The sequence below is a fragment of the Nyctibius grandis genome, chromosome 1 (genome assembly GCF_013368605.1).
Source record: "Nyctibius grandis isolate bNycGra1 chromosome 1, bNycGra1.pri, whole genome shotgun sequence".
Lineage (NCBI taxonomy): Eukaryota > Metazoa > Chordata > Aves > Nyctibiiformes > Nyctibiidae > Nyctibius > Nyctibius grandis.
In genome coordinates, this window is record NC_090658.1 from 126,583,899 (window position 1) to 126,598,830 (window position 14,932).

Below are 14,932 nucleotides of genomic sequence, written 5' to 3' on the forward strand. Positions count from 1 at the left end.
GACCAATGTGTGTACTGGGCTGATAGTGCTCTGTGCTTTTAACCTTGTAGGACAACTTCCTGTTAGAAGATCAAGAACAGCCTACGCACTGGAAACACTTTCTTCTAAACAATACCTTTGTTTTAGGAAGTACCTGTTTCATTTCTTCAGCTGTTTCCAAAGGCAAGGAGTTGACCTTGTAATAAAAATGGAGAAGAGAAGCCTGTCTCTTGAATGTCTTGGAAATGCTGAATTTGGCATCAGTCTATGAAGATGGGCCTGAAATCATCTTGCAGGAATTGCTGATAGTGTTGTCTTTGACTTTCACCCATTGAGTAGCGGAAGATGAAAGGCAAGAGACTGTAAAATGTTACATTTTGGGGTAAAACCTCCAGTATACAGAAGAAGCTGCTTGCCATGATGTGCCAAGAGGCAAGAAGAGAATTTGGTGATTTTTTTTTTTTTTTGAGTTGAAAGACTGAAGAACAGATCTTGGCAGCACTGGCCTGGCATGAGATGCCACTTCCCTTTTATTTTTCTTCAAGTCTTGTAATTGCACATTATTGCAGTGGGTGGTGAGAGTGAAGCCAGGAAGCCTCTGGTTAAATAGTCAGAGAAATAAACTGTTCTGCAAAAGCTGTTTGCAGCCGAGATGGAGCTGAGGCTTGACTGCAGGTAGAAGAGCGTGTACTGAAAATGACTCAGGATCGAAAGCAGAGTGGGGAGTTGAGGGATGATGCTGGAAAGATGGGGAGTGTTGGGATTTGGGGGTCTTGGTTGCTCAGCTGTCGGGATGCCCCGTTATCATCACGTTGGGAGCCAGGATCATCTTGGTTGCTGATTCATAGGGAATAGTCCTTGGCTTGCAGCTCGGTTGCTGTAGGACCAGGGCTAGGCTTGAGCTTGGTCTGCTCCAAAGAAAGTCAGTAAGGGTGTCGAAGACAGACCAGAGCATCGCTGGAAAGCCCTGTGCCATGGAGAACCTGACCCTGCGCTGCAGCTCTGCAGCATCCCCGCGTGAACACAACCAGCATGCATCAGGACATCTTGGGTCATTGCGGGCTTGCTCACATGGAATCAGATACTCATTTATGGTTGGCGTTGGAAGATACTTATCGGAGTAAAATTACTTGATTTTTTTTTTTTTTTAAAGAGACAGCACATCGACTGAACAAGCTCACACATTAGCTGTAATCTTTTCTGTAGATCTGTCACCTAACAAAGGGAAGAGAGCACATGGAAACAACCCAGCAGTGGATATTCTTCTTCAAGCCTGGTGTCACTCCCTTCTCAACTGCTACCCGAAATCAGGAAACGCAGCTGCAGGGGTGTCGCAGGTCTATGGGTTGACTGTAGGTGCTACGTTGGGACGCCTCCTTAGTGGTTGTATGGTTAAATGGGATGAAAGCCACGTAGTGGTTTTGTTTTGTAGGGTTAGTTTTCCCTTTGATCAGCTCCTGAACGGGTTACAGTGTGGTGGCAGGAGCATCACGCTGGGAGGCAGGGCAAGGGTGGAGGAGCTGCTGTAGAAACGCACCCCTGGGGACTCCGTCTCTTCTGCACGTCTGCAGAGCATGGGGAGGAGTGATGGACTTAAAATCTTCACCAGTCTCAAACTGGTGGCCTCATGGTTTTGTGCCCAGACCCCAGGTAGGGCAGAGATGGCCAGCAGCATCCCATGAGGGCAGGTATGCCTATTGCTGTTGACATAATTTGGTAATTGCAGTTACGCCTGGAGAGGAGCAGCCCTGGGCTTGTGTGCAAACCCTAATATGACTCTGGCAGGCAGAGCATGAGATGAGGGATTAAAGTCTGTCTGCCTGCCAAAATGGAGAGGCAGAAGGTGTTTGGGTTTTGCGGTTTGTTTGTTTTTTTTTTTAAAAAAGCAGTCTCTCTTCTGGCATTGGCAGCTTGATGATCTGCAGATGACTGCTGGTCCTCTCATGTCGGCCTGTCCACCTCTGCAAAGTGAGACCCCCAAGCAGAAAGGGAGCTTGTTAAATTGGAAGGGGCAGGTATGTGCTGGGCACCACGAGAAATATGGATGCTGTTGTGCTGCTGAGCCTTAAAACAGGGGTGCTCCCTTGCTGGAGCTTGTTTGGCTGTGCGGGAGCTCTGTGTTTCATGCTACGTTTGCTCCAACACAGGTGTGGTGCTCCGCTTCAGGGTGGGACGAAGCAGCCATCGTCTGCAGGGCAAGCCTCTGCCGTGGAAGCTTTGGGGTGACATCTGCTGAGTTCAAAACATCGTCTTCTTCAAACTGCTCCACTTAAAACGTTGCTCAGGTTTTCCCCAAGCTCATCCTTGACCTGTTGGGAAGCTGAGTGCTCTCCAGAGGGCTTATGCAGGAGCTGACCAAGGCTTCGTGGTAAAAGGGAGCCTTGGCAAACGCAAACGAGGGAGACTGCTGTTCTGCTTAGAGAGGAGGAAACCTCATCACGGGCAGGTTTATCATATCTTGCTCCCGAGTGTTATTGTGTGCTTGATCACCTTTAATGCGTGTTGCTACAGGAGCCGTCTATCTGCAACGTGCGCAGGGCTGTGCGGAGCTGCCCTGGGAAGCTGGGACGGTTGCTCCCAAATCTGCTTCAAAAAAAAAAAATAAAGAAGAGAAAAACTAAACTATCCCATGGTCAAAATTCCTGGGTGGCCCCTGGATTAATTTAGTAAGGGATTGGGATTTGTGCCTGCCCGTTAAAGTGTAGGGCTGAGCGTTGGAGGCAGGGCAGCTCTGTGGGGAGAGGAGGGTTGTCCTTGTGGAAAAACACACTGAGCCCAGGTGTTTTCTGCACTGGGAGGGCTGTGGTTTCTCATGTCAGTAAGGCACCTAAGTCCTCCAATAACAAGGCAGATTTTTTTTTGTTCTCCCTTGCTCACCAAGTCTTTGTCTGGGGAAAAAAAATGCAGGAGGCAGATTAATTCTGGTGTTGACATCTGCAGGTGTCTGCCTATTTATATGGCCCTGCTTGCTCAGGACTACCAGCTGTCCAAGAGGGTTATAACGAAGATTAACTCTGCGAAAGCCATTTAAAATCTAATAATTACGTAAAATGCTTATGCTGGCCGTTGCCTTTTAAACCAAAGGAAGAATAAGTCTGATGATGAATATAAGCTGGCTGAATATGAGTCAGCAGTGTGCCAAGATGGCCAAGAAGGCCACCAGCATTCTGGCTTGTATCAGCAATAGTGTGGCCAGCAGAACTAGAGAAGTGATCATCCCTCTGTACTCAGCACTGGTGAGGCTGCACCTCGAGTACTGTGTTCAGTTTTGGGCGCCTCGCTACAAGAAAGACATTGAGGTGGTGGAGCGAGTCCAAAGAAGGGCAACGAAGCTGGTGAAGGGTCTGGAGCACAAGTCTGATCAGGAGCGGCTGAGGGAACTGGGGGTGTTTAGTCTGGAGAAAAGGAGGCTCAGGGGAGACCTTATCGCTCTACAAGTACCTGAAAGAAGGTTGTAGCGAGGTGGGGGTCAGTCTGTTCTCCCAGGTAATAAGTGATAGGACAAGAGGAAATGGCCTTAAGTTGCGCCAGGGGAGGTTTTGATTGGATATCAGGGAAAAATTTCTTCACCGAAAGGGTTGTCAAGTGTTGAAACAGGCTGCCCAGGGCAGTGGTGGAGTCACCATCCCTGGAGGTATTTAAAAGACGAGTAGATGTGGTGCTTAGGGACATGGTTTAGTGGTGGACTTGGTAGTGTTAGGTTAGCGATTGGACTCGATGATCTTTCAACCAAAATGATTCTGTGATTCTAAGTCTGCTCTGCAGGTCCCCAGCACCAGCATATGAAGACATGCAGGGAGAGTATCCTATGCTGGTGGGCAGGAGCTCGCGTGGGTCACGGGAGAGCTGGACCAAAGGTGCTGTTATAGGGGTGACTTCCACATAGAGTGTGGTGAGAAGGGAAGTCTTGTCTTGTGCTGACCCTCAAGTTCCCAGGTCCGAAACACGCTTGTAACCGCATATGGCTGATCAGAAGTTGTCCTCAGCTGTCTGATTTCGTTGAGTTATTTTCCAGAGAAAGTGTGGGAAGTGTTTGTCAGGAGTCGGTTTCCTGCCCTACTGCCCAAACAGCACTTGCTGAGGATGTGAATCACTGGCTCCTGGGAGGGTCTGATACCAGCACTGTCCTCCATGGGACAACTAGCAAATTGCTAACAAGTCTTCATAAATGTGTCCTTTCCACCTGTCTGGATAAAGGCTCTTGTTAGAATCATGGAAAGGTTTGGGTTGGAAGGGACCTTCAAAGATCATCTAGTCCAGCCCCATGGACTAGATGGAAAGGGCAGGGACACCTTTCCACTAGACCAGGTTGCTCAAAGCCCCATTCAACCTGACCTTGAACACTTCCAATGATGGGGCAGCCACAGTTTCTCTGGGCAGCCTGGTCCAGTGTCTCACCACCCTCACAGTAAAGAATTTCTTCCTTATGTCCAGTCTAAATCTACCCTCTTTCAGTTTAAAACCATTGCCCCTTGTCCTGTCACTACAGGCCCTGGTAAAAAGTCTCTCTTTGTCTTTCATATAAGCCCCCTTTAAGTATTGAAAGGCCACAACAAGGTCCCCCCAGAGCCTTCTCTTCTCCGGGCTGAACAGCCCCAAGTCTCTCAGCCGTTATTCACAGGAGAGGTGCTCCAGCCCTCTGATCATCTTTGTGGCCCTCCTCCGGACCCGCTCCAACAGGTCCACGTCTGTCTTGTGCTGAGGACCCCAGAGCTGAATGCAGTGCTCCAGGTGGGGTCTTACAAGAGCAGAGTCGAGGGGCAGAATCACCTCCCTCGACCTGCTGATCATGCTTGGTGTTATACAGTTGGCTTTCTGAGCTGCAAGTGCACATTGCGGACTCATGTCCAACTTTTCATCCACCCGTATCCCCAAGTTCTTCTCTGCAGGGCTGCTCCAAACCTCTTCATCCCCCAGCCTGCGCTGATACTGTGGTTGCCCCTACCTAGGTGGAGGACCTTGAGCATTTTCCAAACCTTCTGATTTAGGACCTGAAATATATTGGGGGGTGGGGGAAATTGAGTTTCCAATAATCTTCCCTTTTTGGCAGAAGCTGGTGAAATTTTCACATTTTGGAGGGGTATTTGTGTCAGGGATTTGGGATTTCTAAATCCTGGTTTGCCTGAGCCATGGTGTCTTGTGAGCTGGGGTTTAGATGTGCCGTATCCTGCCTCGCTTGTACATGCAAGCTCTGGATGTGTGCTCAGGGGTAAAAATAGGCTGCTGTGGCTGCTTCGCATGAGTCAGGAGGATGTTTGGAGGAGGTAGGTGGGCTGAACTCAGGAACAGAGCTGGGCTTGCAGTGATTCAGAGCTTTTATCTTACTGTAGGGTAGGGTTGGGCTGCATCACTGTGGTTCTCCTGTCTGGCTTGCATGTGCCCTTGGGCTGTGCTCTCCACCTGTGATGCTTCATCCTTGAGGTCTCTGCAAGTGTTGAAATCCAGCCAGCTTGTTACAGTTAGGATTTGTCACTGCATGTGGTGTACAAATTAAAATTGCCCATCTCTGGGATACCTGTGTCTGTAGGTAGGTGCTGGAAGCTCCAGGTGATCCAGCTCAAGTTGGTACTGGGATGGTGGTGGTCAGTTCCTGCAGGTGTCATGGATGGACTGGTGGGACCTGTCCCTGCTGATGAAGGGCTGGAGCATGGAGTCTCCTGAAATCCAGCCTTTCTGAAAATGCATGAAGCTGGCTCTGGAACCCTGGACAGATGAGCTGCTCACTAGATGAGACCATGTGTGCCACAGGTTCTGGAGGATCTCCTGAGCTTTGCTTCCCAGCTGTATAAGACAGCTTATAAGACTTGAACTTATGTTGTGTTAATCCTGTTCTCTGTGCTATGTCCCTTCATTATTAGTGGGATGGGAGGACACATGGCTTGGGAGGGCTTTGTAGACTTGAGGAGGAGATTTCCCCTTAAAGGCAGCAGCTTCCCAACGAGCACTTTTCTAAAAATACTAAATGACGTTTAGCTTGAGCTCCGAAAATGAAAATAATGACAGCTTTTTGTTTGTGAGAGGGTGGGGAGAGGAAGGAACCAAAACTCCTCTGTGGCTAGAGTGTGGTTAGACTTTACCGTATCTGCTACCAGGTGCTTGGGTGTAGTCTTCTGGTGGGGTAGCTCTTCCACTCCTCTTGAGTTTGCCTGAAGATGTGAAGAAGTAATGGCAGAGAAGAGAAATGGTCTCTTGCAGGTATTATATGTAAGCATGCCAGCACTGCCAGTCATGGCCTCGCGCTGCACTGGCTTCTTGCCCTGCTTGAGGCCAAACGATCGCTGAAGAACTGGGTTTGTGTCCAACCTCTGAATAGCAGGGCTACGGGAGATGAGTGAGGTTTGTCCAGAACAAGTTCAAGAGAGTCATTAAAGCTCAGCCAAGTCCTGTGCACTTGTGTGATGACCACCTTGGTGATGTTCATGAGTGGAAGGAGTGACTGGTCTGTCTACACCAAGCTGTGTACTGCAATGAGACAGGAGACATCCGAAGGAGCTGGAAACGGGTGGGAAAAATCTTGAACCAGATTCAAAATAAGCAAATCGAAGTCACTGAAATAAATTGAAATGGTGTTTATGGGGAAGACTGGGGTGGAGGTGAGCAGTGTGCTAGGAGGTGAGACACCTGTCTGTAGACCTGCCATGCCTCTCCAGGAAGGTCCTCCCTTCAGCTCAGCATCTTTGTAGATGAGCTGGACATGTATTGAGCGGTGCTGTTTGCTTGTGCCTCTCTGCAGGCGTCTGTCCGACTCTGGACTTGTCTCCGTTTGTCTCAGTTTGGCTGCAGAAGTGCCTGGTTGCACCCGTGTTCCCAAGTGTGTACATCCACCCCTGGGCTTCGCATTTGCCTGTGCACAACATGTTGGTCTTGTCCTGGCTTGAAGGGGAGTTCTTAATTTCTCCAGGGTTATCACCGCCTTAAAATATTAGGTGGTTACATGGAGTAGCCCATCACAACATTTAGAGAATTGCAATATTTAGATAATGGCAATTGAAATGCCACCTGCCCAGGTACCCTGGACACGCATGGATGTCCTGAGTCCTTCAGATGCTGTCGTTGCCTGCTCTGGGATGGCCGGGGCACATGCAGCTCTGCTGGATGCAGCTGTGGGGGTTTCACAGCAAGGGCTCCTCTCTGATTCCAGTGTTTGCGGCAAGCAAAGCTGGGTGATAAATGCTGATAGTCCCTGCTGGTGGTGACGGAGAGGGTGGTGCCTCCTGCATTAGCAGCAGGTGGTGGCAGCTCTGCCAGGCTGTTCCTGTGGCCTGTGTTAAAAAAGGAGGAGGACTCAGTCTGTTCTCCGGTATTTGCAAGCTCGGAGCAGCTTTAGCATCACACTGACATGGCTGTGACCTGCCTCGCTTGGGAAGTGGGAAACGGGTGGGTTAAAGCACCATCCCCGCTGAGCTCAGCTGTTTTACTTGGGATTGCTGGGGTCTGGAGGGCTTTGGGCATCATCTCTAGCCTTGGTGTGCAGGTGAGCGTGGTGGGAGAAGGTCCATGTGGTTCGGTGGGTGGGGAGGACCCAGGACCTAACGTGGAGCTGGGGTTTTTTGCTCCATGCACCCTGATGGGCACCTTCCCATCCCAATGGGACACTCCAGCACTATTAGTGCTCTGCAGAGGAACTTGTAGGGCTTCTGGAAATATGGAAATAGTAGGACTGTAAGCTTATTATAAGCATTAACATTTTATTTTAGTTTTGAACAAGTGAATTAAGTTACTGTAAATGGCTTGAGCAGTAATACTTGGCAGCATGCACCCGCAACTTGTCATGTAATGGTTTTAATCTTGTTTTCCAAGAACAGAGGGAGCGATGGTTTTCTGACTGACTGGAGCCAAATCTGCGCTCGCGTCTGTGGCTCTTCCATATCTCTCTGGGGTTTTGTTTGCACAATATTGTAGTGGATGTAGCGAACATATGGGGCTTAAATTCGTTTAATAGTTGCAAGAAAATGAGTTTAAGGTTCTTATAGTATTAAGGTAGACATTTCCAAATTCGTTTTTAATGGAACATTTGTTCTCCAAAGATTATTACGCGCCATTAAGTCCTCTGCTGCCTGGTGCGTTCTGGGATGTTATTGCCAAGGGATATAAACATGTTTATGGGCCACTTTATTGAACGGTGAGATTAAATATACTAAACTTGAAAATGTCAAGAGGAGCATGAGCGCTTTGTCGTAAATCTTGTGCGAGAACATTGGGGCGTAAATGTCATGCCACCACATAAAAGTGCTGCAAATCAAGTTGCTGCCAGCTGAGAACTTTTCTCACCAGCACAGCAGCAGTAAATACCAGGGTTTATCAGCACAGGTAGATGGGAGGAGGTAGTATATGGGTTTTTCCTTTCCTGGGAAGACTTGATGTGCCACGCAAGGGTCATAAAACAGCAAATTATGTTTTAATGCTTCTGTATGACTGATGTGCGTGGGAGTGGGTGTGGGCAAAGCTCCCACCCAGCTGTAATGCTTTGGCTCACCGCAGAGCAGCACTGTTAGGGGGACCTGGCTCTGCTCATTTTATATATAAAAAGGGAAGCATTTTATTTTTATATATATATTAAAAAATGGGCAGCATGGTGACTATATGTCACTCAACCCAGGAAAAAAAAATAATCCCTGAATACGAGGGTAGAAAAAGCTCTGAGATAACAAATTATGCCCTGAGCTATATCTATATATAGATATATAATGGGCAGCACCAGACCTGCTCGTCCCTCTTTGTGTTGCTGTTGTTACCTTGGTGCACAAGCCTTGCAGAGCGTTTTCTACCCTCGAAGTCAGGGATTATTATTTTTTTCCTGCGTTAAGTGGTAAAATCAAGCTTTGGCTGCATAAACCTAGTGTTTTGCTGGTTTTGTGCCAAAACTAGTTAGATTTGCTGGTTTAAAGGATCTGATCCCAAACCTGAGTTGGCTTTTGGGCTTCTTACCGACATGGGTGTGTGATATCCAAAAGCTTGGGGCTTGAATGCTGGCGTGATCAGGGCAGCGTGTCCTTCCTGCGCAGGACTGACAGCCAGCCTGGGCGGGTACAGAGGCATCGAGGGAGAGGGATTTGTCTTTGCCTGAGTAACGGGAGGAGTTAGCAAGACCAGGCTTAATTCCTGCTACCGTGTTGAAATGCTATGGGTGACAGCATATATTTATATAGCTATCAGATAATTAGCCCCATCATAAATCTCAGCAGCATATTTGCAGCTTTTCCTTGTTCCTTAATGCTGGGGAACATTTTCTTTGTTTTAGGCTTATTTTGAATAATGAAGAAGGCTTTTCTTTTTTCCCTTGCTGTCTCCTGAACCTCTCCATAGTTAAAACCAAGCCCTGTGGTTGGTTTGGTTTTTGGGGGGTTGCATCCCCTATGCTGGGCTGGTGGGCTGAGCTTTTAGGGTAGGAGAAACCCCGACCCACGCATTTCCACGTGAGATAGTATGTGCACATCGCCGTAAATCAGCTGGGGAGGGAGGGTCGGTGGTTACGGTGGGAGGAGGGTAGGGATATGCAAAATGTGGTTTGTGCTTTGGCGTTTCTGCTGTAGAGCAGGTCAGATGCCAGCTGTGGATGCTCTGAGCACCGTGGGGCCGTGGCTGCATTATCTAGTGTGGAAGTGAAAGCTGAAGCTTTTATATAGCAGGTTGTGATAAGCTTGGTTTAATAGTGAGAAGGGTTTGGGTCAAGAATGTCTATATGAGGCTGTATAGTTTTTTTTATGTATATCTGTGTGGATATACACATATGTGCATACCCATATAAAAAACCTATATCAGGCTGTATAGCTATTTTTGTGTGTGTGTATATATGTATATGTACACACATATATAAAAAATATCTATATCATATGTATATATATAAAAGAATGCATATATACACATATATAAAAATCTTTATCAGGTCGTATAGCTATTTTATATATATGTGTATATATGTACACATATATATAAAAATATATCATATAGAGATATATAAAAATATATCATATCTGTGTATATATACATATACACATGTATAAAAAGATATCATAGAATCATAGACTGGTTTGGGTTGGAAGGGACCTTAAAGATCATCTAGTTCCAAACCCCCTGCCACAGGCAGGGACACCTTCCACTAGACCAGGTTGCTCCAAGCCCCATCCAACCTGGCCTTGAACACTGCCAGGGAGGGGGCAGCCACAGCTTCTCTGAGCAACCTGGTCCAGTGTCTCACCACCCTCACAGGAAAGAATTTCTTCCTACTATCTAATCTAAATCTCCCCTCTTTCAGTTTAAAAGCCTTAGCCCTCATCCTGTCACTATATATCAGGCTGTATAGTTTATATATAGAGAAAAAGAGATCAATATAACTATATCACCCTTTATGGTTTATATATATACAAAAAGAGATATCAATATATCTGTATCACACTGTATGGTTTTTATATATATATATAAAAACGGATACCAATATATCTTTGTCATGCTGTATAGTTTTTATATATGTGTATGTATGTATTTGGCTCTATCAGGGCTGTGACCTGAAGGTGCAGTTGAGAGGTTTGGTCTAAACCCCATTAGAAATGGTTAAAAGTCAGGCCAGCAGGGAAGGCCCTGGCTCTGATACTCCTCCGTAAACAGCTGGTTTTGCTGACACGGCTGTCGTGCCCACAGAGGGAAGGAGGAATAGCCCCTGTGGCGATGGAGGTGTGCTGGCTCACGAGGAAACCCGAGGGGTGGTTACCTCTCTGGAAAAAGTGAGTTTCTCTTTGCAGCTCACCTAGGCCAACTGTTCGTGTGGCAGTTTGAAACAAGGTGTTGCTCAGCTTGATTCAGCGGGGTTAATTGGCTGTTATGGCTTTATTTGAAGGTTTAACTCATGACCTCTGAGTAGACGTGAGGATGAGTGTGCTGTTTGTGTTGCTGCCAAAGCTGAAGGGAGGAAACCCTCACCATCCTGAACCAGTGTGTCTCAAGGGCTTTTCTGGGGGAGGCTCTGCCTTCTTGTTCTTCAGATCCCATAGCAGACCTTCCGTTCACCCAACACTCGCCTGGTGCAGGGTCTCCTGTCCCGTAACTGAGTCATCCCACCAGTCTGCACTGGAAATGGCTCTACATGCGATCGTAGCTGCTATAGGTGCTCTGTTATGGAAATACTCATCTTTACAGAGGTGCTTTGGTGACTCACCTCTTAATCCAGCTCCTGTTCAAAGTGGTGGCTGCGATGCAGGCGTATCGGCGAGCGTGTTGCCATCTCCCCCGCTGCTGCAGCCAGGCGGTGGGTGAGTACCAGAGTACCAGGGTTTTTCCTGTGCTGAAGAGCACAGGGAATTTTACAGTTAAATTAACATGGTTAATTTAGAGTGCCTGTGCCTCAATTGGAGCAACCCATGAGTCTGTCACCCCTTACTTACATAACAGGTGTTGAGCACGTTATGGTTACTGCTTGTCTGCAGAGCTCCTTGCAGCCTGGACTCCTGAAAGGTCGTTAAAAATAAATTTCCAAACAAAGACCACCCAAAGAAAAGCAAAGCGTGGTTATTTGGGGATGGGAAAAGCTTTGCTAAAGCTTAGAACTGCAACGCTGGGAGGTTGCAGACCCCCATGCCTCACCTGTAGCACTTCTTCCCCACAGGCATCGACATCTTGAAGCTGGTGGCAGCCCAGGTGGGGAGCCAGTGGAAGGACATCTACCAGTTCCTGTGCAACGCCAGCGAGCGTGAGGTGGCGGCTTTCTCCAATGGCTACACGGCCGACCACGAGCGCGCCTATGCCGCCTTGCAGCACTGGACCATCCGCGGGCCCGAGGCCAGCCTGGCCCAGCTCATCAGCGCGCTCCGCCAGCACCGCCGCAACGACGTGGTGGAGAAGATCCGAGGCCTGATGGAGGACACCATGCCGGTAACGACGGGCTGGGCTTCGCGTGCTTGTCTGATGCGTTCAACGTGGCGAACGCGTGGGTGCTTGGGACCCAGCTGCGGCCTTGAGCTTAGCTGATAGCCAGGTAGCTGGACTCATTCTCCCCTTGGAGCTCCTCAGGGGCTTATATTTAAGCCTTACATGGCTTTTGAGCAAAGCTTTGCCGAAGTTTTCTCAAAACTTTGTCAAAGTTTTGACGAGCTCGAGTCCCGCGTGTGGTGGTCTGCATGTGTCTTTGAAGGTCACGGGGAGAACTTGGCACTTGAGCCCTTGCGTTGAGGAGGTGGATGCCCCTTTCAACTTGCTCTGAAATGCTGTTACTAAATCCCCAGGATTTTGTGAGAAGGGCCAAGCATCCTTGAGCACTAAATGTTGTTGTAGAGCAGCAAATCGCTTCCTCCAAGGTGGTGACTGGTAGCATGGGGGTTCCATGCTTGCCATCCTCCAGTGTTGTTGCCTTTCCATGACAGCTCTGGCCTTAAAACAAGCTATCCTGTATTTTGGGAGAATAAATAAATTGCTGCAAAGTATCCTGCAGCAGGGTCTCAGCTGGGTGTAAGTTGTCAGGTGGTGCCATGGTGACCTTTTCAGATTGTTTTGGCCACCCCTGCATTACCCGTCAGTGTGCTTTTGGTTTTTTTGGCTCTGATAATTCAGTGGTCTTCTGGAATTGGTTGTAAAGGTGATGAATGGGGCTTCTTCTGAACATGGAAGCCAATGGGACAACACATGGATGGAGTTGGGGTAGTCGAGGAAGGGCTCTTCTCCCTAAACCAGTTGGTGAAATATCTCCTGTCAGTCTTAGCAGTGACCCAGACCCAAAGGGGAAGGGGTGGGTGCCTGCAAACCTCCGTGGGCACTTGGTGGGGACTGGCAAGGTGGACCTTCACGTGTAGCAAAGACTGTGGGGCAGAGCGTTTGTCAGGGCAGGGGATTCCCAAATCCCATTTCAGCCATCCCAAACTTCCCCCTGTAAGAGGGACCGCGGTCCCTTCACAGTGTCACGTGTCCTGCGTGACTTCATGTAACATACTGAACATCTTGGTGCCTCATAACCATAGTGTGAAATCACAGCTTTTGATGCGTTCACAGGAGTCCTGGGCTTGTGTTTTTGAGAGACCCTGAGTCAGGTGTGTGCCAAGCATCGCCCATGTGTCCTGCCCATATTTTGGATAGGTTCACCTTGCCAGCTGCCTGATGGTTCCTGCTCCCATTCAGTTGCTGTTTTCTTCCTTCCAGCTCCTGGTAATTAAGCAGCGTGTAGTTTCCTCATTTCTTACCATGCTCCAAGATACTTCTTTTTTTTAATATCAAAGATGGAAAAAATTAAATGAAAAGCCTGAGACAAAGCTATGGTTAGGAAAAGAAGAGAGGCAGAGAAAATTGTCATTTTGCTCACGTGAATTCAAGTTTCCAGTATGTGCAATGTCCCAGAAGGATATGTTGTCCTCTTGCTCTCCTGGAGCAGGTAGTAACCTCTGTCCTCCTAGTTACTGCTTTAACTTTGGATACTACAGCAAAGCGCTGGGTTAGGACATCAGATAAAACGTGGGGCTTGTCCATCAACAGACACCTAATTAACGGACGTGGGTTGTGTGGTGCTCAACGCTCCTGAGCATTGCGCTGTTTCGGCTGAGACTATTGGGCGCTTCTTCTCAAATAGCACAAAAAGACGGGTGGTAGCTTCAAGAGCGCAGCTTACTGGGTGACCCATCGGGATGGTGGACTCCTGACAATGGAGTAAACACGAGGTGTTTCCATCTGTGTGCCCATAACTCTGAAAATACAGCAAGCAGATGCTCCGGAGAATGAGCAAACTCAAATCTCATGGATACTTGTAGGCAAGTCTTCTTGTGGACTTCCCGACAAGCTCTCCTGGAGGACGTTTCTCTTTGTCTTTTAAAACAGTATGTTGTGTTCCCCAGTGTCCAGCCGCACCTGGAGCTGGGTGGTCCCCTGTGGCTTTCACTTGCTTTCCTAGAAATTGGTAAAATTGGTTTGCTGATCTTTTCAGAAGGTGGCTCCGGTGGGTCCACATGAGAAACAGGGGTTGTTTCAGCAAAGGAGATGTGTTTAAAAATTCGCCCGAGCTGGCACATCCTCCTCCTTAGTGCATCCGATCAGGCTTTTTTGAACGAGCATCCCTCATGATCAGCCTTAGGTATTGGCCATTCCTGTGCAGTCCCTCTGCCCCGAAGGTCCCTGGCCAGTCGCTGAACCGGTACATGGGATGTCACCTTGAAAGCACCCCAGGGTGCAGATTCAGCACGGCAGCACGCTGCATTTCTGCAAGGTATTACCTGCTGTAACCTGTCTACCTCCTCTCCCTGGACTGGATCCTGTTCTGTGGATGCGGGCGGTGATGGAGTAGCCCTGGGAGGGATGCAGAAAGCTGTGGGAAGCAGCTTGTGCAAGGGAAACCGAATCCCTGGAGCCTCGTGCTGGCAGCTGAGCTGCATCATGGTGGTCCGGGCCACGAGCAACACGGGGAGCTGATTGCTCAATGCCAGGGGCAGGTGTTGAGGTGGTTTTGTGTGGGGTTCTTCTCATGTGTGCTGGTTGGAAAGCCTTTAATTAGAGCTAATCCAGGTTTGTCTCTCAGTGGTTTCTCTGTCCAAACACAGACAAATCGAGGCGGTTTTGCTCCATACGGAGCCAGTTTGATCCTAAGGAACAGGTCACCCCATGGGTGGCAGGCGTGGGTGCTGCACTGCACCTCTCCAGCAACTGGCCCCGCAGAAGTGGTCTTGCAAAAAAAAAACCCACCAAACAAAAAATAATAAAAAGAGCTTTTTTTGTGTGTTGTGGAGGGAGTGAGGACTCTCATAAGCAATGCAAACGCATGCATCCTCCCTGCAGCTAACGGCGTGATGCCCTTGGGGTGACTCGAGCCAGCAGTGAGCATCCAACACATGCTGGTGCGTCCTAGATGAGCCCAGGAGGGATGCGTGGGTGGCTGTGCCGTCCGTGATGCCTTTGGCCTTTGCCGAGCATCCCTGGGTGCACACGGGTGTTCCTTCATCTCTCCCCATGACCGTGTATCATAAGAAAGCACTGACACCTCCAACTA

At 48.5% G+C, this 14,932-nt stretch overlaps 1 protein-coding gene across 3 annotated transcripts in view; it reads left to right on the forward strand.

Moving 5' to 3' along the window:
* Positions 1 to 14,932, forward strand: part of TNFRSF21 (TNF receptor superfamily member 21) — a 37,006-nt gene that overhangs the window by 13,687 nt on the left and 8,387 nt on the right. For all 3 annotated transcript variants that reach the window (XM_068402844.1, XM_068402853.1, XM_068402862.1), the window contains exon 4: positions 11,579 to 11,844. In XM_068402844.1, coding sequence (XP_068258945.1) covers positions 11,579 to 11,844 — 266 coding nt within the window. The remainder of the gene's footprint in view (positions 1 to 11,578; positions 11,845 to 14,932) is intronic.